Source organism: Pinus tabuliformis, chromosome 2_1 (genome assembly GCF_031772625.1).
Source record: "Pinus tabuliformis cultivar Carrire ecotype Pingquan chromosome 2_1, CPIR1, whole genome shotgun sequence".
Classification (NCBI taxonomy): Eukaryota; Viridiplantae; Streptophyta; class Pinopsida; order Pinales; family Pinaceae; genus Pinus; species Pinus tabuliformis.
Window position 1 is genome coordinate 273,128,462 of NC_142299.1, and position 24,471 is coordinate 273,152,932.

At 38.5% G+C, this 24,471-nt stretch overlaps 1 protein-coding gene across 1 annotated transcript; it reads left to right on the forward strand.

Moving 5' to 3' along the window:
• Positions 1–238: 238 nt before the first annotated feature.
• On the forward strand, positions 239–22,286 carry LOC149199821 (uncharacterized). The gene is given in 10 exon segments (XM_089400723.1): positions 239–1,038; positions 1,182–2,271; positions 2,408–2,755; positions 2,895–4,204; positions 4,206–4,335; positions 18,766–19,382; positions 19,540–20,638; positions 20,775–21,143; positions 21,295–21,552; positions 21,555–22,286. Coding segments are annotated over 10 exon segments (6,480 nt in total). The 5' UTR covers positions 239–496; the 3' UTR covers positions 22,272–22,286.
• Positions 22,287–24,471: the final 2,185 nt, after the last annotated feature.

The following is a 24,471-nucleotide window of genomic DNA, read 5'->3' on the forward strand; positions in this document are numbered from 1 at the left end:
GGAAAAAACATGAAAGTTGAACCAGTGTGCACCCCACACTCAAAGAGGGAGATTCGCTGTAAACCATTAACAGTGTGGACCCCACGCGCAAGAAAGAAAGATTCGCTGTAAACCATCGACCGTGTGGATCCCACGCACAAGGCATGAAATTCCACGCGGTTCATGTGTGCGCCTACCACTGCTGTCTTAAAGTTAAAATATTTTATTTTTTTCCCTGCTACATGCGGTGGTGGTGCAAACATCTGGCAGAACGAAGATCTATACATATCCGCACTCCCAAATTTTCTCCCCTTACGATCCTCTCCACATTTTCTGGTAGGCTCTTGAATTCATTTCCGCCCTCGCATTTGGAGTCTCAGTCTCAGTGGCTTCGGCTTTCAGAGTTTCCCACTTTTCTATTTTTATTTCTATATCCCTTTAGCATTCACATACCCAACGCCTCCATCCTCGTTTCCCAAAAGCCACTCTGAAATTCAAATTGATTCCTGCAACTACGATGGACGCTTCTGGCGCCTCCTGTTCCTCTGCTGCTGATCCCATCAACAGTTGCAGCCACGGTGTGTTTATCAACCACCGTGGCCCCGACACCAAGAAGACCTTCGCTAGTTATCTCTACCGACGCCTTCTTATACATGGATGCAGGCCCTTTTTAGACCAAGAAGAATTGGAAGTAGGATCCAATTTTCCTTCCCAAATAGTCGACAATATTCGAAGTGCCTTGGTCCATGTGGCCATCTTCTCTCCCACTTATGCAGATTCACCATGGTGCCTGCATGAACTCTCTCTCATGTTGGAGTCCAAGGCTCCTGTTATTCCTATATTCTACCATGTCGACCCTGCTGATCTCAGGTTGACAGATCAGAAGGAAAGAGGAGTGTATACTGAGGCCCTCGACCAACTCCAGATGAAGAAAACGGTCGACCCTCAAACTCATGAAAAGAAGCCACGATATGACTCTGCCACTCTTCAAAAATGGAGAAATGCTCTTTCTACTGTTGCAGACACAAGTGGCTTTGATTTGAAAGGCAAGTTTAACGGGTGAGACATTCAATTCCTTCTCTATGGATACAATGAATTACGTGTAAATGTATTACGTGTAAATGAATTCGTTATAACATGTGTATGATGTTTTGGCTATGGTTTCAATTGCTTATTTATTTGGTTTTCATTTGAATGACCAGCGACGAGGGTCTGTTGCTAGATGAGGTCGTCAAACGTGTGGTGGAATTAATGGCCGAAAAGACTCAGTTGTATGGGGCTGAGAATCCCACTGGTCTAGATGACAAAATTGAAGATTTTGAAACTACAGTATTAGCACAGCAACACACAGGAGAAGTTCAGGTCGTGGGCATAGTCGGCTTAGGCGGAGTCGGCAAGACAACTTTGGCCATAGAGTTTTTCAATAGAAAGAAATCACAGTACAATAAATCTTGCTTTTTATCAGATGTAAGAGAAAATGCAAGAATCTCATTACATTCGTTGCAGAGTCAACTTTTGAAGGATTTGTTTGGTGTTGATCGGCAAATAGACAACATTCATCAAGGTACAGAGATGGTTAGACAACTTCTCTCATCTTCTAAAATATTTTTAATTTTAGATGACATAGATCATGTGAACCAGGTAAATGCCCTTTTACCGGCTATAAATGTCTTACATAAGGATAGCTTAATTTTGATTACATCTAGGGATGAAGGTGTTCTAGTGAGGTCAGGGGTGAAAGAGTCATCTATGTATAGGTTAACAGGCCTTCCTTACCAACATTCGCAAGAACTCTTTTGCTCATATGCCTTCTGTCAGCCATATCCACACCCCGAATTTGAGAAACTGGTAAAGAAGTTTCTAATGGCATGTGATGGATTGCCCCTATCGTTAGTAGTGTTTGGGTCACTTCTCTCTGGATATAACGACAAATCTCATTGGGAGGCCATACTTCGCCGATTAGAACTTCCCAATGAGATAAAAATTAAATTAAAAATTAGTTATGATGAACTTAACCATGAGGAACAACAGATATTTTTAGATATAGCCTGTTTTTTCATAGGAAAAAACAAAAATGGTGCCATAACAGTATGGAACGCGTCAAGGTGGGAAGGCTCGCTGGGGTTTAAAAATTTACAGCTCAAATGCCTTGCAAAAGTAGACGATAAAGATGTTATACATATGCATGATCACCTCCGTGATTTGGGCAGAGAAATTGCAGAGACTGAATTCCCGCGCCGTCTTTGGCGTCCCACCGGGAACATTAATGATTGGCTGCACCAGCAATCATCTGTAAGTCCTCAACCATTCAAACTTTTAACATAGTTATATTTTTTCCATAGAAATCTGTATACGGTTCTCAAGTGCCCCATCTGTTTACATTTTCAAAGTAATTAAATTTAACCATAGCAGGCATCCGCATGAACAGGTTATAATGGAAGCACGCGGAATCAGAATGCTTCCTCAAGGGGATAGTATCGAACGATTGGAGACGAGCTCACAAATGTTGTCATGTTACCAGGGGAACTTCTTGATGGAGCTTTGCATTAGTCTGTCCAATTGTTTTCTTGGTTTTGATGCCATGAATTTGAAACTTGTTGAGGCTGAAGGGCATCTGCTGGATCGTATTTTGCGGGTGCGCTCGCCAAATCTCATATGGCTTTCCTGGCGTGATTGTCCCTACAAGTGCATACCTTCGTGGATTACAACTAAGAATTTAAGGGTTTTGAGAGTGGAGGAGGGTGTATTGGAAACATTATGGCAAGGCAAATGGCAGGTAAATCTAAACTGTTTGACTTAAAGTGTGTGGTCAGTCGCTATTGATATTGTATAACAGGGTCTCCAATGATTTCTGACGGTTTTCCTCACGAGAGTCATATATATCTTTCTTACATTCTAAAAGCTTGATCTTGCAGGCACCTTTGCAGTTGCAGGAATTAGAGATAATTAATGCGAGCTGCCTCTCCAGCATTCCCAAGTCCATAGGGCAGCTGGAGCACCTGGAAAGGATCGTCATTGATTCCTCCTCTTTTGCTAAATTACCAAACTCTTTTGGTAAATTGAGGAACCTCCACAGCTTGGACCTGCGTCGGTGCAGGAAGTTGGAGAGGCTGCCAGATTCCTTCGGCAGCTTGACGAACCTCCACAGCTTGGACCTGCGTGTGTGCGAGAAGTTGGAGAGGCTGCCAGATTCCTTCCGCAGCTTGACGAACCTCCACAGCTTGGGCCTGCGTTGGTGCGAGGAGTTGGAGAGGCTGCCAGATTCCTTCGGCAGCTTGACGAACCTCCACAGCTTGGCCCTGGGTTGGTGCGAGAAGTTGGAGAGGCTGCCAGATTCCTTCGGCAGCTTGACGAACCTCCACAGCTTGGACCTGCGTCGGTGCGAGAAGTTGGAGAGGCTGCCAGATTCCTTCGGCAGCTTGACGAACCTCCACAGGTTGGACCTGCGTCGGTGCGAGAAGTTGGAGAGGCTGCCAGATTCCTTCGGCAGCTTGACGAACCTCCACAGGTTGGACCTGGATTGGTGCAAGAAGTTGGAGAGGCTGCCAGATTCCTTCGGCAGCTTGACGAACCTCCACAGGTTGGACCTGCGTCGGTGCGAGAAGTTGGAGAGGCTGCCAGATTCCTTCGGCAGCTTGACGAACCTCCACAGGTTGGACCTGCGTGGGTGCAAGAAGTTGGAGAGGCTGCCAGATTTCTTCGGCAGCTTGACGAACCTCGACAGCTTGGACCTGCGTGAGTGCAAGAAGTTGGAGAGGCTGCCAGATTCCTTTGGCAGCTTGACGAACCTCCACAGCTTGGACCTGGGTTTGTGCGAGAAGTTGGAGAGGCTGCCAGATTCCTTCGGCAGCTTGACGAACCTCCACAGCTTGTACCTGCGTCAGTGCGAGAAGTTGGAGAGGCTGCCAGATTCCTTCGGCAGCTTGACGAACCTCCACAGCTTGGACCTGGGTTGGTGCAAGAAGTTGGTGAGGCTGCCAGATTCTTTCGGCAGCTTGACGAACCTCCACAGCTTGGACCTGTGTGGGTGCGAGAAGTTGGAGAGGCTGCTAGATTCCTTCGGCAGTTTGACGAACCTCCACAGCTTGGACCTGGTTTGGTGCGAGAAGTTGGAGAGGCTGCCAGATTCCTTCGGCAGCTTGACGAACCTCCACAGCTTGGACCTGCGTGGGTGCGAGAAGTTGGAGAGGCTGCCAGATTCCTTGGGCAGCTTGACGAACCTCGAGCTTAAACGTGAGTGAGTGCTACAAATTGGAGAGGCTGCCAGATTCTTTCGGCAGCTTGACGAACCTCCAGAGCTTGGACGTGCTGGGGTGCATGAAATTGGAGAGGCTGCCAGATTCCTTCCGCAGCTTGGTGCAGTGAAGAATTTTTTTTTATGTTTTTTAAAATTTTATATTTAAAAACCATTTTAGTTGAGTGTTTTTATTAAAATGATTATATTTTTATTAAATTTGACAATTATTTATATGTTTTTTAATTTTAAATATTAAAATTATAACATTAATAATATTTTTTCTGATTAAAATATTTTTTTTAATAAAATTAATTAAAATAATACTTTTAAATTAAATTAATTTCTTTAGACGTTTTTATTTAAAACTTGTTTTCCCATATATAAAAAAAATGTATTTAATCTTAAAAAAACATATTTCAGTATTAATATAAATACAAATCAATTAATTTAGCATAAGTAATAAAAGCATAGGTTTCGTGGTCCAACTACCTAGCTTCAACGCTCTCTAGACTGTTAAGCTGGCCCTTCCGAATCAGTCAAATCAAATGACCTCACTCGTGTCCACAAAAATACATATATAATTAAAAAATATTTAAAATAATTACAAAATTCTATAATAAACCCTATCCTAGGAACAAGCGGGCTAGACAAGAAACCTCAACTAAACATCTCTATTGATAAATTTATTACTGGTAATGTTACATTCAAATATACATTTCATATATTTTAAATTATAAAATATAATTTCATTTTTGAATTATCAGTATTTTAAATATGAATTCTTTTTCTAATAGACATAGTTCCTAACATGGCTATAGTTTAAAAGATATACGCAATATAATAACGGTCTTCGTTGCCAGTGCCAATGTTTCTTGGAGTTCCTGGCTGAGGTTCTCTTTCAAAGCGAACAACAAAGTAGAAGCCCTCACAGACCTTTGAATGATAGACCGAACACGGCTACCCCGTTTTCTTTGTCTTCCTCATCTTCCATTTACACAAATGTGCATAAAGACGTTGGAGCTCAATTGATGCCCAGCATGCTTTTGACATAGCAAAAGCAAATACATGGCAGGTAAACCCTAACCAGGGTAGACATATAGTGTTGCTTTGGCATTAAAACTCAAATGCCCGTGTTTTAAGGTTTACTGAATGGGTTGTTAAATCATACCAGATTTACACTTTTATAATAATTGATTTATGTACAAATATTTTTTTTTCGGAAGAAGTCATATTAAGATTTTGGTGGACGTTTTTTGAACCAATAAGTGTGGTTTATTATCAAGACAGGATGAAAAACAGATCTAAGAAAAAAGTTTTGGACGATGCGCGGAATATTGAAGGGCAGTTGATTCCCATCTGGCGTTTAACATTACTCAGAGAACGCCTTTCATGTCATTTTTCTTTTATTGGTAAACCAAACTGAAAAGTCCAAAAAAAATCTGTTCTACACTAACATAGTGCGTAATAAAAATTCAACCGATAGGAATCCCCTATGTTGTTCTGGTCTAGCCAGTAGTGTCAGACTTCGAATTAAGAAAAGACGTGAAAAAGGATGAATATATATTATTAATAGAATACCAAGAATGATCGGCTCGTTGACTCAATCTTCTCTGCTCCTTCACGTCTCTCTTCTCCATTCCCTTCTATAACTACTGGTTTTACAGTTTTCATAAAACAACACTTCTTCGTTCCGTGCTCACATCTCCATGTTCTGCTTGCTGATAACGAACCAAATTAAATATGGGCAACAATATCTGCTACCTCACGGTCAGCAATATCAAGGAAACCATCCAGCTGGTTCAGGCTGACGGTACGGTTCAGATACTTCAGAAACCCTCAGGTTTAGCCTAGATTGTTGAGGATTCTCTGACATTTATGTTAAAGCATATTCTATGAGACCCGAATGTGATAAAGCCCTTTTTCTTAATCATCCTATGCGCCCTCTTAAAAATTTAAACAAAGCCTTTTAAATAAGACACTCCTCTTTTTTAGTCCCTTCCTCTTCGAGTTTGTGGGGATTATTGGAATCGATTTTAGTCTTTTTCATTTGTCTTCATAAAAACTAAAGATAAATCAAACATAATAACCTTAAAGTCTTTTTCTCAACCAATGAGGGTTCTTACCTAACTATTTGAGCCAATAGAAATTTTAGAGATCACATTTGGCCTCATGTCTAGGCAATATGCACAAAATATTAGGGTAAATGCCAATTCATATAAAAAGTTTCACTTTCATTTGAGTAATAATAAGATTAATTGGTAAACATAAAACGTTTAAGAATTAAGACGATATGTGTTTACGAATTAACAATAGGAGTAGTCTAGCAAGGCGGAGGAATTGTCCAGTTTCCGATGCCGCTCGGAAAAACCTCTGGCTCCGCCAACCGGACAATTCCTCCGCCCTCCACCACCCTACGCGACTTCCAGCCACCTCCACCACCGCCTCCACCACCGCCAGCTCCGCCACCGCCCGCATTAACTGCGTCTGACAGGAAGATGTGAGTTAATTCCGAAATTTCAATTCGAACTCTGGTTTTTCGCGCGCTGCTCCTAACCAATTCGACCTGTAACCAATTCGACCTGGTACTCAGTAGCTCCCTCCCCTGCAGTTCACCAGGTCACCAAAACACTCCGAAAACTCACAGAACGGACTGACTCGCGCCTGCAGCTCACCAGCACAACCGAAAAACTCACTCCGACGCTCTGCAGCTCACCACCTGCACCAGCCAGGCGAAAACCAGGCACGTTCAACACGTCGAACCCATGAATGTAGCGTTTGGTATCACTGAGCATTTATTTATTCATTCAAACCCTGTGACATTTTAATCATAAATAATTAAGCAAATAAACCAAGTCCCTGTATTCTGAAACAAAAAGAGACTCGTGATGAACCCATGAACGGTGCATGAGTCGTGGTTTAACACCTGCCTACAATTCCTTCGGCCTCGCTAGACTACTCCGAATGAAACCAGCTTAAATGGTTAGTAGTGCATGGTCATCCAATGAGGTTTTCTTCCCAGACTAGCTATGAACTGTTATCCAGTTAGGGTTTCTGCCAAACCTAGTTTTCAGTCGATGTAGGATTAAATTATGCACTCTTAAATTAATTTTCAGTCGATTTCTGATTTAATTACGCACATTTATAGCACAATTGAAAAAACCTCCATCTGCAATATTCTGCATAAACCACTTTGGCTCTGCATGGGCATGGTCTTAGGGTAGCCATCAGATTCGATTCGGCAGACTAGTTATCCAATTAAGGTTTATGCCAAGCCTAGTTTTCAGTCGATTTCTGATTAAATTATGCACTTATACAACACCTTAAACTTAATTTTCTGTCGATCTCTGATTTAATTACGCACATTTATAGCACATTTGAAAAAGCCTCCATCTGCAATATTCTGCCAAAAGGCTAGGGAATTTCATTAGTTAATATATAAACTACTTTGGCTCTGCATGGACATGGTCTTAGGGTAGCCTTTAGATTGGATTTTGCAGACTAGTTATCCAATTAAGGTTTCTGCCAAGTCTAGCTTTCAGTCGATGTCTGATTAAATTATGCACTCTGAAACCTAATTTCCAGTCGAGTTCTGATTAAATTATGCACTTATGCAGCACCTTTAAAAAAGCCTGTGCAATATTCTGCAAAAGGCTAGGGAATTGAATTAGTTAAGATAAAAGCCACTTTAACCCTGCATGGGCATAGTCTTCGCCTTGTTCAAAGCAGTGGTTACCATTGGCTGTGACCGTTGGATTTGCATCTAGTGCAAGCTGGCCAAATCAGTCCCAGCGTAGTCTTCAGATTGAATTTTTCGAGCTAGCTTTTTCGGATTGATTTTGCTACTCTTAAAGCAGGCTGACTTTCAGATGGACTTTTGTAGGTCTTAAAGCGTCTCAGAGCAATGCAAAATAATCTTAATTTATACATTTAATTTATATAATAATGTGCAGTAGAAACCATCTCATAATCTAATGTGAAAGAGTCCTAATTTAATATGAACTATATAATAATATGCAGAAGCAAAGAAACTTCTAGTGGGTTGTGTTTCGAATTATTTATGTTCCTTGTGTAAGAGTATAGAATTATTTTTTGTGTTAAGAGTATAGAATTATTTTTGTTCCTTATGTAAGAGTAGGCAGTGCCTCAATGAGCCTTGAACTTTAAAAACTCATGAAAAAGACAGAAAGGAGCCATATCTCAATCTCACTTTTTTAACAGAGAATTTGAACGAAAAATCTATGCCTGCTGTATTGGCCTAAAAGGTTTCTTATTTATTGATTTTAGTTTCCTTCTTAAATTGGGCCATTTGTATCATATTAGTGGACTCTGAGAAGAAACGTGGACTGTCTCCTGCTTCAGTGCTCATGATATTGCTCTTCATAAAAGATCAATACTATTAATGCAATTCAAGAACCACAAATACTGATATAGCAATTTGAATTCAGTATTAATGATATCCAAGAATCTCAACGGTTACATATGTTTGAGTTCAGTATTATTCTAATAATCTGTGAGTGTTGCAAGGTTTTGAAATATTTAAATCCAGTATTCTGTGAATAGAACGTGAAAATTCCAAACTACCACTGACAGTGACACAAAATTACAACATACACTGAAACACCAAGTCTTGTTCATACCGACTGGCTGTAAAAATTCGTTAACATCTGGGTCTAATCACCAGTCAGTTCAAGTACCAATGCACAAAGAGGCTCAGTTCTCTGTTTCAAATAGCTCGGGCATTCATTTTTATTGTGACACACTTTCTATGCTAAGCACTTGTGCACAACATAGTTGAGATCTCATGAACAAATTGAGTTTGATTTTGATCTAAACTTACACTATAGATCACAACTAATTTATTGAATTAGCTTGAGACAAATTGAATTGAAAACATGCTATTAAACCTGATATGGCAGTAGTGAGGGACAAATAATTATAGGCCAAGCATTTCCTTATTCTAACACACTTTCCATGCTAAGCACTTGTGCACAACATAGTTGAGATTTCAACTTACACTAGATTACAACTACTTCATTGAACACTTTGAGACAAATTGAATTATTCTAACACACTTTCTATGCTAAGCACTTGTGCACAACATAGTTGAGATGTCCACTTACACTAGATCACAGCTAATTCATTGAAAACTTTGAGACAAATTGAATTGGAAGATGTTATTAAACTTGATATGAATGGCTGTATAAATTCGCTAACATCCGGATCTGATCACCAGTCAGTTGAAGTACCAATGCATAAAGATGCTCAGTACTATCTTTCAAATATCTCAGGCACTCAAAGGGTCTGATACACTTTCTATGCTAAGCACTTGTGCACAACATAATTGAGATGTCAAGAACAAATTGAATTTGCTTCTGATCTCAACTTACACTATAGATCACAGCTAGTTCATTGAACACTTGAGACAAATTGAATTGAAACATGCTATTAAAATTGATAATACGACAGTGAGGACACAGATAAATATAGGCCAAGCACGGTCTTATTCTGATGCACTTTCTATGCTAAGCACTCGTGCACAAAATAGTCGAGATGTCAACTTACACTGTAGATCGCAGCTAATTCATTGTACACACTTGAGACAAATCGAATTGGAAGATGCTATTAAACTTGATATGACTGTGAGGGAAAACACATAAATATAGGCCAAGCAAGGCCTTATTAGCTAATACATTTTCAAGAACAAACTGAGTGTGATTCCGATCTAAACTTACACTATAGATGATAGCTAACATTTAAAGACAAATTGAAGTGAAAGATGCTATTAAACCTGATATGACAGTGAGGGGGCACAAATAAATCTAGGCCAAACATGGCCTTGTGAGCTTATCTATTTTCCAGCCGAGGAGACAGTGTGTAATTTCCATACTAGGGTTCGAGATTTAGGTTCACCCGATCTTGATTAGCTATCCTCTTCTTGAGAAGATTCAAGAAAAATATTCAATTTGAAAAACTTTAGTTCTTCTAGGATATCCAGTTAAATAAAGAGCAGCAACTTGAAACAATAACTGAATCCATATCAATAAAATCCAATCCTTTCACAATTTTTCTTAGATTTAGAATATAAGAGAGAACTTTTATATGCCTCAATATGAAAATATAGACCGTTTTTGTGGTACAAAATTCATTAAAAGGATCTCGCTGAGTAAGGATTTAGAAACGATGCTTGTTTAACTCATACATATCTTTGTTACAGTATCCATCCTTTTTCTCCATGATTCTTTGAATCTTTACATCGACCCAACCCCGAAAACACCCCACTCAAACCCAAATCCAATGTGCTTTATACATATAGCAATCACAAACATTGGTTAAAGCTGGAAATAGAGGGGAAATCAGACCACCGAACTACCTGAAACCCTGAAAGTGACTGCTGCTGCAGCCATTCAAAGGGTTGGAATTTCAAAAGTGAATGGCTTGAGCAAATCCTGTTACTGGCCAAGGTTGCATTGCACTGTCCGAAGGAACGAATTTGAGCGCTGAAGGACCCTGTTTATGACGAGGCCTTACGCAATGCAATGCAATCAGTAATCATAGTATTGTCCCATTCCCATTCGGGGCCGGATGTTGTGATGATTATACATCGGATCGCTATAGTCGACGGGCTTAATTTCCATTGGTTTATAAACCCCTTCGGTTTCTTGTACAGCTCCGAAGACAACTTCATTAGTTGTATCATAATCCGTGTTAGCATTGTGTAATGCGAAACCGCACAGTGAGAGCATTCCTTTATACCTTTCGTACTATAACACCGCCCTATATACCTGAAGGTACATGGATGAGCTATGATATACTTACGTATGTGGAATGAGGTATCACACTCGGAATGTATGGCAAGCAATAAGAGATAGTTGCTATATTTAACGATGTTGGAACACGTCTCTAGCCTAGACCTCTAAATGTTATGCATTAAGTTATAATTCTCCATTAAGTTAATTGAGATAAATTTTAAGTTGATCTTCTTAAGAATTTTCCTTTCAAGGTTCACCACGCAATGTATGTTTAAATTCCTAGAATGCAACTAATATGAGAAACATTCTTTTCATTTGATTAACAATGAAAATTGTAGCTAGTAACGGATAGAGCAATCAGATCTTTGACAAAGAGCAAAGAGCACACCTAATGCAATTTCCCTAGCTATTCCTATCAAGAATTCACAAACTACAATATGCACGATGCAAGTTTTTCTTTTCAATCCCTTTAGCATTTAGATGAACAAAAAGGAACTAAATGCTCAAACAATCAATCCATGCTTTTCACAAGAAACAAAAAATTTACGACAATTTCTTTTTTGAAGAAATGAAGACCTTACAACACTTATTTTTCAGAAAAGACTAATTGATGTAAACTAACTTTGACACTGAATTGATAATGATAAAGAAAACTCTTAAGAAACACTAAACAATCAAGGTCAAAGAAGAGTTGGGAGAAGAGTTGCAAGTTGATTTCATAACCATAACAAACATTGATATTTCAGCAAACAACTTCAGAAGCAAATTTGGAAAAATCCAAGTCAAAGATGGGTTTTTAAGCCTAAGGAGGATCAACGCAAGTCAGAGTGGGAGACAATGCGCTGTAGAGCACTGTCTCTAATCGAAGGCTACTCTGCAGTGCATTGTGTCAAGATCAACACTGCGGTGGTGCCAGAGAACCCAATCAGGTGACATTTAAACACAATTTTTGACCAAAAACACTTCAAAAAGACTGAAACAAGATCAATGAAGTTAAGTAAAGTCTACTAGGATGTAATATGATAAGGGTAAACTACCATGAATGATGGTCGATCCCCAGTATGGTCGCCAATTTTTTATATGGAATTTGTATCTACAGATAAACACATCTTCCCTAAGTGGGTAGCTATACTTAGAACAAAAGAATTAAAGACTTTAACCATTTCCTATGATAGATAGATAAGACAAGGGACCTACTTGTTATATTTCGCTTCCCTTTGTATCCTTTGAATTTCTCCTGTCATTCCCTTTCGAACTGAATCCGCTAGATCAATACCTACAATCATAAACAGAAGACAAAAAAAAAAATCAAAGCATACGATCTATCTATTATAAACAAATGGAATCAAAAGAATTTGCACATATAATCATCATATATAAAGACAAGAATATGGGAAAAGGAGTAAACAACTTTATTAAAGGTAGAAGGAGGAGATACATCCAAAGTAGTTTGATACCATGTCACTCATCCAGCATGAGTTCCAACCTTCATCACACCAAAAAGCACACCAATCCAACAGCATAACATTACTTGATTATGATCTCAAACCTCAAACCAACAATATTTCTCTATAATATTCAAAGTCGAGCCCCTGATCACTATGATGAGTGCTTAATATATAGGGAAATGGAGGTGGTTTTGTCATAAATTGGGCATTGAATGGCTTTCCAAACTTGGAGTTAGCTTCCATGGAATAAGGGATGAGAGGATAGGAGGTTAATGAATCCATATCCTATCCAATTTCGAGCTCGTAGGATGGGATAAGAGTTGGGATCCTTCTAGAATGATCTAGAATGAAGGAATATTCCCAGAACCCTATGCAAATTTCACTCATTCTCGCCCAGCGCAGGTGTAAGTGGGCCTAAGTGCACTGAAATGCTCCCTTGAATGGGCCTACCTGCACTCAAGCACAATTACCCCTGACCAAGGTTGCGCTGATCTCCCAAGGAGGTATTTTAGGAGGGTTTTAAGCCAGGAAACTTTCATAGATGGAGGCATTCAATGTGATGACTCGTCTAGGGCATGTAGCAACTGAATTAGGGTTTGATGAGCCCTAATAGTACTAACCTGAATGTCGGGAGTGATGTGCCCAAATATACCTGTAACACTTGGGTAAATGTGGGAGGAGGGTGTTACATGGATTATTTATACAATGGGTTAGAATTGGTTCTGCACACAAAATCATTATTTCAATCAGGTCTATGGTCTATTTTTGGGATCAAAAGATAAATTTAAAGGCTAGAACTTGAACGTTTGATTTCCACTCTTGATAATTTTGATCTAAGAAGGCCCATCCCCAAAATTTTATTCTAGATCATTGGGCAACCAATATAGGAAAATCAATATCACCATTTATGAGGGAATGATTTCTAATCATTCCCACCAGCCTCACTCAATTGGTTTCTCTTACACTTGAAGCTTCTAATCATGTAACTTGTATTGAGTTTCCATCTAGTTTCCACTTTTAAAACGTCATTAGGGCATATGATTACACATTTATATTTTCCTAACTGCAACAAGCAACCAAGCTTCATTGAAATGAGGCCATACAAATTATTTTGCAACTTTTTCCTTTATGGTTAATAGTCCTATGTGAAATCTATCCTTCTGCTAAACTTAAGTACCCTAAGGATTCAAAATCCCATTACAAATCAATCTGTTTGTACGATCTAACAACCATAAACACACCATTACAATATGGTAAAACATGCAATAATAGTAGCATTTTGGAAAAAAATGGCTATTTACACTTCACAATAGAAAGTTATGTCCTATCACCTGAAGCACTTCAATAAACTCTCACCACACTCAAGTTTAGAGTAAATTTTCAAATATATTAATTGAAAGATTCTTTACAAGCTTATAGAATCAAACCCACCGAAACTAATGAGAACGTCAATAAATCTATCTGTTTCATCCACACGATCATGTATTACATGCAATACTCAAATTTCCCCAACTAGACTACTTGTATACATCATGTAGTAGCTCATCAAATCATGAATGCATGTAGAAATACACTTTATTTGAGTTGTATGGCCTTCCAAAGTCACTACACACTTATGCAAACCATGATATTCAAGGGAAAGAATATTGTTGGGACAAAGGATTCTTTGCTATAAAACTTGAAATTCACGTTGTGCCAAGTGAAGCCAGATAAACGTGTTCAAGCCAAGTTGGTCAATAATATAGAGTGATCGAGAAATAAACAAAAATAAAATCTAGGCTAGTCAAACAATACCAAGTGATCAAGTAGCTTATATTAATGTAACAATTTATTGCTCAAGCTGATGGATGAATTGTGTAAATCAAAATGCCTAGGTCTAAGTGGAGAATGTTTTGGAGTGAATTCACAAGCCACATTTAATAAAAGTGCTTTCCATTTGTAAAAACATAAAAAATAACTATATTATGAAGAAGGAAGGGAAAATGCACAAGGAGATAACAAATAATTATACTATGAAAAAAGAAGGGAAAATGCACAAGGTGATGGTGAGACATAAATTTCAACAAACTATTTTTGTATATCGCTACGAATATTCCTTCAATCTCAAATCCTAACCATCTATTTAATAAAAACTAAAAATTTGAGGGCTTTTTCTAAAATAGATATGCTTATCGATGTAATAATGGTCTTCAACATGGTACACTATGACATAATTGTCTGATAATTATTTCCAGCAACCCATTATATGTCCTTCTAGGTAAGTGATTACACATTACCCATATCATATTCCAATTCTTTTTATCCCTTAAATTTTAAATTTATTTTATCAAATTAGCATATATTTTCTATCCAATTTTAGCTATGTTATGAGAGCACAACTCATCCAATTTAGCATATATTTTTTATTTTTCTTTTTCAACTCTCTTCTTCCTGATGATCTTTTACAATTTTTTTTGGCTAATTTTTTCATATTTTAACTTTTGATCTCCTCCATAAGTGCTTCATTAACCAATTGTATGTTGTGAATTTATCATAATCAATTGTATGTTTTTAAGATAGGTTTCGGGGATAATCACATCATAATACCAATTGTATGTTGTGAATGAATGATAATCAATTGTAAGTTTTTAAGATAGGTTTTAGGCGATAATCACATCATAATTCATTTGCCGACGTGTTTCGAACCAGAAGTGTGGTTCATCTTCAAGTTAAATAGAGAGATTGATCTGTCAAACAACTAGAAAAAAACAACTACTTTTGACCAAAACTTGGTAACTATGAAATTTATCACCCTCTTTCTTATAATTAGAATAAATATTGATAATAGAGCAAAGTGTAAAACGAATGTTGAGGGATTTGGAATATATATATCTATATATATATATATAGATATCTGTTGAGAGCTTTGAAAAACAGAAAAATTATGCCAATTTTATGTACTGTACGGAATTTGAATTCGCTGAATTATTACCTGTACTGAACCGAATGGGCGAATTTGTTTGGCCAAACTTGGTAACTATGGAATTTATCACCTTCATTGAAATAAAGATTTCTATGAATTTATTATGGAGCAGGGTCATAATACATGTTTTTTTTTATTTATTAATTAACCAGTAACCTTTTTATCCATTCCCTTTTGTTAAAGGAGTCGTCTACTAAATTCCTCCGGACCATTAAAAGTGGCCGGGCAAAAAAATTTCAAAAAATCGTGTAGAAACAATGTTTGAATCCTGTTTTTATGGTAGAAATGGATTCAGCACTATCAAAAAACTCTAAAACACCTAAGATTTTGAAGTTTAACAATTATAACTTGGATTTACAAAAATCCTTATCAAATTTTTTCTAAATATAACCGGAATTTCCATCACTTTCCAGATAACTCCTCCCGCTAATGAGACTATGGCCTCACTTAAATAAGTGAACTGAAAGTTTTAATGATTTAATTACTTGACTACGTGGAAGCAGGATATGCGTGGCGTTTTCTGGCCAACGACATATCGCTCTTTCAGCGCATACTGCATGTTACACGTTCAGAACCCATTTGCGTTTAGTCCCCCGCATAAAGCTCTTCATTTCACCGAATGATTTGATTTGTTCGAGACAATATATATATTTATTTTTGTGAGAGCGCTCAAACAGTATCGAACAAGATAGATAAATGTAACCACAGGAGTTGTCATGGACGAACATAAAAATATATAAAGATAGATAAATGTAACCACAGGAGTTGTCATGGACGAACATAAAAATATATATTTATTTGTTTGAGACAATATATATTTGTTCGAGACAATATATATATTTATTTATTTTTGTATTGCAAAACCTGGAGACAAGATCCGTTGGTATCATATGCATTATGTGGAGCAGCGTGCACGGTGCATAATGATATCATAGTTTATAGTAGTGGGTAATGGAGCGTGAAATAAAGGCATGTGAAGACAGCTTTGATTATCGTAAAGAAACGTTGAGGAGAGGCATCCGAAAGAGTGGCCATTGACCAACATAAATTAATGTTGTGAGAGCGCTCAAACAACATAAATAAATGTAACCACGACTCATAACTCTTCACTGACGCAACATAAACCACGACTCACAGTTGTTGCAACCAGTCTCTGTCACACATACGTGTCCGGACACACACAATCTTTTAATGCTATGAGAGTCCTCGTTCTTTGGGATGTTAATTTTTAATTGAATAATATAAAAAATTGTTAGAAATGCTAAGACAGGTTTAAATTCTTGGAATGCTCAAAAAAATGGTTGTCAGCTATATTAAGTATGTGGGCACGACTATATGTTTTTGGTTCACTAATGAGATATTGGTTAAAACAATTTTAAGTTACTGGTTAAACTAATTTTAAGTTTTTGGGATGCTATTGAAATAATTTATTTTAAAATAGTTACCAAAATAATATATATTTAAAAACTGATTAAGATTAAAAAATATATTTTTTACATATTTTTATTGAATAAAATATAAAATATTTTTATAGATAAAATTATAATATTGATAAAAAGAAAAAATAACGAAAAAACATAAAAAAATTAATAAAAAGAAAACAAAATTTAAATATTGAAAAAAAACAAAAACCATAAAAAAATAAAACAAAAAAAACAAATATTGAAAAAAAACAATAAAAAGCATAAAAAAAAAATTCAAATATTATAAAAATTAGAAACAATAAAAGAAAACACAGAAAATAATACAAAAAACTCCAAAAATTCAAATATAGAAAAATAAAAAATAAAACAATAAAAACACATTTTTTTTTAAATAATAACAAGAAATAAAGCATAAAAAATAAAATAAAAACAGAGAACAAAAAAATCAACTAAAAAAACTTATAAATATAAAAAATTAAACAGAAATTAAAAAAAAATTAAAATATCATAAAATGATTAAAACAAAGAACAAAAATAAACATAATTTAACCAAAAAAAATTAAATTAGAAAAATAAAAATAAAAAAGATTTTTATTTTTATCAATTGGAGATTATCATCATAACCAATAATAATCTCACTTATCATTCCATAAAATAAAAATATACAAGTTTGACGTGAATGATCATCTGCTCTTTTCCAAGGTTACTTTAAAGATTGACCTAGATTACCATCTTATAATGCTTCCAAAAGTAATTTCAATTATTTCCCTCTTCTTTTCAAAAAAAAATGGCCACTGCAACTTTTTCTGGTAGATAGTTGCAGCGTACATTATCTTTTTTGTGGTAGATAGTTGCAGCGTACATTATCTTCTTTCACATTAGTTGTCTTTTTCTTTATCATTTAAATCTATTCATATTCCTAAAACTAATGTTAAATTATATCAACAACACTACATTAATGAGCCTATAATAAGCCTATGTCGTAAACTAATGTTAAATTATATCAACAACACTACATTAATGAGTCTATAATAAGCCTATGTCGTGTTAAATATTGGTTTCTCTAGCAGAGTTGTCAATCTAACACGGTATGTGAGGTAAACTACGGAGGCGGGTAAACTATGGATCCCGGCAGAGTTTATGAACATTAATGCGTAGGTTGGTGAACCTCATTAAGTCCTCAAACGGGAGGCGGGCAGGAACACCGACACCAGACGCGTGCAGGAACATGCATTGCCAGCGCTGAGTGATGAGATGTGGATGCATGGATGCATGCCCATGATCGACTCTCCGGGTGACGTCAATCTAGTGTCAAGTAGGTGCATTAATGATGCTATAGGGTATGAAATAAGACTTGCCCTTCCAGACAAACACGAAAGTTAAATCACTGTGGACGCCACACGCAAAGAGAGGAAAATCAAAGTTATTTCAAGAAAACAGGAAAGTTAAACCATTGTGGACCTCACGGAAAGAGAGTATGGCCAAAGTTAATTCTCGGAAACACACCAGAAAGTTAAGCCCCACGCATTGAGATTATTGTGTAAGTTAAGGGAAAAAACATGAAAGTTGAACCAGTGTGCACCCCACACTCAAAGAGGGAGATTAGCTGTAAACCATTAACAGTGTGGACCCCACGCGCAAGAAAGAAAGATTCGCTGTAAACCATCGACCGTGTGGATCCCACGCACAAGGCATGAAATTCCACGCGGTTCGTGTGTGCGCCTACCACTGGTGTGTTAAAGTTAAAATTTTTATTTATTTCCCTGATGCGTTGGTGGTGCAAGCATCTGGGAGAACGAAGATCCATACATCTCTGCACTCCCAACTTTTCTCCCCTTACGATCCTCTCCGCATTTTCTGGTAGGCTCTTGAATTCGTTTCCACCCTCGCATTTGGAGTCTCAGTCTCAGTGGCTTCGGCCTTCAGAGTTTCCCACTTTTCTATTTCGATTTCTATATCCCTTTAGCATTCACATACCCAACGCCTCCATCCTCGTTTCACAAAAGCCACTCTGAAATTCAAATTGATTCCTGCAACTACGATGGACGCTTCTGGCGCCTCCTGTTCCTCTGCTGCTGATCCCATCAACAGTAGCAGCCACGGTGTGTTTATCAACCACCGTGGCCCCGACACCAAGAAGACCTTCGCTAGTTATCTCTACCGTCGTCTTTTTATACATGGATACAGGCCCTTTTTAGACCAAGAAGAATTGGAAGTGGGATCCAATTTTCCTTCCCAAATAGTCGACACTATTCGTAGTGCCTCGGTCCATGTGGCCATCTTCTCTCCCACTTATGCACATTCACCATGGTGCCTGCGTGAACTCGTCCTCATGTTGGAGTCCAACGCTCCCATTATTCCTATATTCTACCATATCGACCCTGCTGCCCTCAGGTGGACACATCAGTCAGCAGGAGGAGTGTATGCTGAGGCCCTCAACCAACTCCAGGTGAAGAAAACGGTCGACCCTCAAACTGATGAAGAGAAGCCACGTTATGACTCTGCCACTCTTCAAAAATGGAGAAAAGCTCTCTGTGATGTGGCAGATATAAGTGGCTTTGATTTAAAGGGCAAGTTTAACGGGTAAGACATCCAACTCCCTCTCTGTGGATACAATATATATAACGTGTGTATGAATTGGTAACCAAATTGCCTGTGGTTTCAATTAAAAGTATACATATAATGCATATGCATTTGGTTCCAATTACTTATTTATTTGGTTTTCTCGTTGAATGACCAGCGACGAGGGTCTGTTGCTAGATGAGGTCGTCAAACGTGTGGTGGAACTAATGCCCGCAAAGACAAAGTTGTATGTGGCCAAGAATCCCACCGGTCTAGATGACAAAATTGAAGATTTTGAAACTACAGTATTAGCACAGCAACGCACAGGAGAAGTTCAGGTCGTGGGCATAGTCGGCTTAGGCGGAGTCGGCAAGACAACTTTGGCTAAAGAGTTTTTCAATCGAAACAGTTCAGAGTATAGCAAATCCTACTTTTTATCAGATGTAAGAGAAAATGCAAGAATCTCATTACATTCGTTGCAGAGTAAACTTCTGAAGGGTCTGTTTGGTGATGATCGGCAAATAGACGACATCCATGAAGGTACAGAGATTGTTAGACAATTTTTCTCATCTTCTAAAATATTTTTAATTTTAGATGACATAGATCATGTGAACCAGGTAGATGCCCTTTTACCGGATATAAATATCTTAGATAAGGATAGCTTAATTTTGATTACATCTAGGGATGAAACTGTCCTAAAGAGGTCAGGGGTGAAAAAGTCATCCATGTATATGTTAACAGGCCTTCCTTACCAACATTCGCAAGAGCTCTTTTGCTCATATGCCTTCTGTCACCCATATCCACACCGGGGATTTGAGGATCTGGTAAATGACTTTCTAATGGCATGTGGTGGATTACCCCTATCGTTAATAGTGTTTGGGGCACTTCTCTCTGGATATGACGACAGATCTGATTGGGAGGCCATACTTCACCGATTACAACTTCCCAGTGATATAAAGAATAGTTTAAAAATTAGTTATGATGCACTTGGCAATGAGGAACAACAGATATTTTTAGATATAGCCTGTTTTTTCATAGGAAAAAACAAAAATAGTGCCATAACAGTATGGAACGCGTCAAGGTGGGAAGGCTGGGAAGGCTCGTTGGGGTTTAAAAATTTACAGCTCAAATGCCTTGCAAAAGTAGACGATGAAGATGTTATACATATGCATGATCACCTCCGTGATTTGGGCAGAGAAATTGCAGAGACTAAATTCCCGCGCCGTCTTTGGCGTACCACCGGGAACATTAATGATTGGCTGCACCAGCAATCATCTGTAAGTCCTCAACCATTCAAACTTTTAACATGGTTGTATTTTTTCCATAGAAATCTGTATACAGTTCTCAAGTGCCCCATCTGTTTACATTTTCAAAATAATTAAATTTAATCATAGCAGGCATCCGCATGAACAGGTTATAATGGAAGCACGCGGAATTAGAATGCTTCCTCAAGGGGATAGTATCGAACGATTGGAGACGAGCTCACAAATGTTGTCATGTTACCAATGGTGGAGTCAGCAGTTGTTGGGGAACTTCTTGATGGAGCTTTGCATTAGTCTGTCCAATTGTTTTCTTGGTTTTGATGCCATGAATTTGAAACTTGTTGAGGCTGAAGGGCATCTGCTGGATCGTATTTTGCGGGTGCGCTCGCCAAATCTCATATGGCTTTCCTGGCGTTATTGTCCCTACAAGTGCATACCTTCGTGGATTACAACTAAGAATTTAAGGGTTTTGAGAGTGGAGGACGGTGTATTGGAAACATTATGGCAAGGCAAATGGCAGGTAAATCTAAACTGTTTCAGTTAAAGTGTGTGGTCAGTCGCTATTGATATTGTATAACTGGGTCTCTAATGATTTCTGACGGTTTTCCTGACGGTTTTCCTCACGAGAATCATATATATCTTTCTTACATTCTAAAAGCTTGGTCTTGCAGGCACCTTTGCAGTTGCAGGAATTAGAGATAATTAATGCGAGCTGCCTCTCCAGCATTCCCAAGTCCATAGGGCAGCTGGAGCACCTGGAAAGGATCGTCATTGATTCCTCCTCTTTTGCTAAATTACCAAACTCTTTTGGTAAATTGAGGAACCTCCACAGCTTGTACCTGCGTCGGTGCGAAAAGTTGGAGAGGCTGCCAGATTCCTTCGGCAGCTTGACGAACCTGCACAACTTGGACCTGGGTGCGTGCGAGAAGTTGGAGAGGCTGCCAGATTCCTTCGGCAGCTTGACGAACCTGCACAGCTTGGACCTGGGTTCGTGCGAGAAGTTGGAGAGGCTGCCAGATTCCTTCGGCAGCTTGACGAACCTGCACAGCTTGGACCTGGGTTGTGCGAGAAGTTGGAGAGGCTGCCAGATTCCTTCGGCAGCTTGACGAACCTGCACAGCTTGGACCTGGTTTCGTGCGAGAAGTTGGAGAGGCTGCCAGATTCCTTCGGCAGCTTGACGAACCTCCACAGCTTGAACCTGGGTTGGTGCAGGAAGTTGGAGAGGCTGCCAGATTCCTTCGGCAGCTTGACGAACCTCCACAGCTTGTACCTGGGTTGGTGCGAGAAGTTGGAGAGGCTGCCAGATTCCTTCGGCAGCTTGACGAACCTCCACAGCTTGGACCTGGGTTTGTGCAAGAAGTTGGAGAGGCTGCCAGATTCCTTCGGCAGCTTGAGGAACCTCCCGAGCTTGGACCTGCGTGGGTGCCAGAAGTTGGAGAGGCTGCCAGATTCCTTCGGCAGCTTGACGAACCTCCACAGCTTGGGCCTGCGTGGGTGCGAGAAGTTGGAGAGGCTGCCAGATTCCTTCGGCAGGTTGACGAACCTCCACAGCTTGGGCCTGCGTGGGTGCAAGAAGTTGGAGAGGCTCCCAGATTCTTTGGGCAGCTTGACGAACCTCTACAGCTTGGACCTGGGTTGGTGCGAGTAGTTGGAGAGGCTGCCCGATTCCTTCGGCAGCTTGACAAACCTCGACAGGTTGGACCTGCTTTGGTGCGAGAAGTTGGAGAGGCTGCCAGATTCCTTCGGCAGCTTGACGAACCTCCACAGCTTGGACCTGCGTTGGTGCGAGAAGTTGGAGAGGCTGCCAGATTCCTTCTGCAGCTTGACGAACCTCCACAGCTTGGACCTGGGTTGGTGCGAGAAGTTGGAGAGGCTGCCAGATTCCTTCGGCAGCTTGACGAACCTCCACAGCTTGGACCTGCGTGGGTGCGAGAAGTTGGAGAGGCTGCCAGATTCCTTGGGCAGCTTGACGAACCTCCAGCGTTTACGTGAGTGAGTGCTACAAATTGGAGAGGCTGCCAGATTCTTTCGGCAGCTTGACGAACCTCCAGAGCTTGGACGTGCTGGGGTGCATGAAATTGGAGAGGCTGCCAGGTTCGTTCCGCAGCTTGGTGCAGGGAAGAAGGTTTTTTTGTATGTTTTTTAAAATTTTATATTTAAAAACCATTTTAGTTGAGTGTTTTTATTAAAATGATTATATTTTTATTAAATTTGACAATTATTTATATGCTTTTTAATTTTAAATATTAAAATTATAACATTAATAATATTTTTTCGGATTAAGATATTTTTTAATAAAATTAATTAAAATAATACTTTTAAATTAAATTAATTTCTTTAGACGTTTTTATTTAAAACTTGTTTTCCCATATATAAAAAATGTATTTAATCTTAAAAAAACATATTTCAGTATTAATATAAATACAAATAATTAATTGGAAAGAAATTTAGCATAAGTAATAAAAGCATAGGTTTCGTGGTCCAACTACCTAGCTTCAACGCTCTCTAGCTGGCCCTTCCGAATCAGTCAAATCAAATGACCTCACTCGTGTCCACAAAAATACATCTATAATTAAAAAATATTTAAAATAATTACAAAATTCTATAATAAACCCTATCCTAGGAACAAGTGGGCTAGACAAGAAACCTCAACTAAACATCTCTATTGATAAATTTATTACTGGTAATGTTACATTCAAATATACATTTCATATATTTTAAATTATAAAATATAATTTCATTTTTGAATTATCAGTATTTTAAATATGAATTCTTTTTCTAATACCCATAGTTCCTAACATGGCTATAGTTTAAAAGATATAGGCAACATAATAACGGTCTTCGTTGCCAGTGCCAATGTTTCTTGGAGTTCCTGGCTGAGGTTCTCTTTCAAAGCGAACAACAAAGTAGAAGCCCTCACAGACCTTTGAATGATAGACCGAACACGGCTACCCCGTTTTCTTTGTCTTCCTCATCTTCCATTTACACAAATGTGCATAAAGACGTTAGAGCTCAATTGATGCCCAGCATGCTTTTGACATAGCAGAAGCAAATACATGGCAGGTAAACCCTAACCAGGGTAGACATATAGTGTTGCTTTGGCATTAAAACTGAAATGCCCGTGTTTTAAGGGTTTACTGAATTGGTTGTTAAAGCATACCACATATTTCAGGCAGAAAATATTGTACAAGATTTACACTTTTATATAAATATTTTTTTTGGAAGAAGTCATATTAAAATTTTGGTGGACGTTTTTCGAACCAATAAGTGTGATTTCAATAAGCGAGAAGCTGCCCATGGTCCCGTGCTGTCAACCTCATCTTCCATTGACGATGTCAGTGACATTACACAGTTTTGGACTATGCGCGTAATATTGAAAGGGCAGTTGATTCCCATCTGGCGTTTAACATTACTCAGAGAACGCCTTTCATGCCATTTTTCTTTTCTTGGTAAACCAAACTGAAAAGTCCAATAAAAAAATCCGTTCTACACTAACATAGTGCGTAATAAAAATTCAACCGAGAGGAATCCCCTATGTTGTTCTGGTCTAGCCAGTAGTGTCAGACTTCGAATTTGTGAGAATAATGCAGAAATAGAATTAGTTATGAGTGGTTAAACAGAATTAGTTGTAAGTGGTTGAACAGAATTAGTTGTGAGTGGTTAGGAATTAGTTGCACATATTTCCTATATAAGTGTGATGTAATTGAGCAAATAAATTAATGAAGTTGTGTGTATCTGTTATAGTTTGTGTTGTATTTGTTTTAAGTTGGTATCAGAGCTCTTTTGTCTGCGCCTCTCTCCTCTTCGTGGGCAGTAAGACTCTGCCATTAGAGTGTGCGCAGTCACCC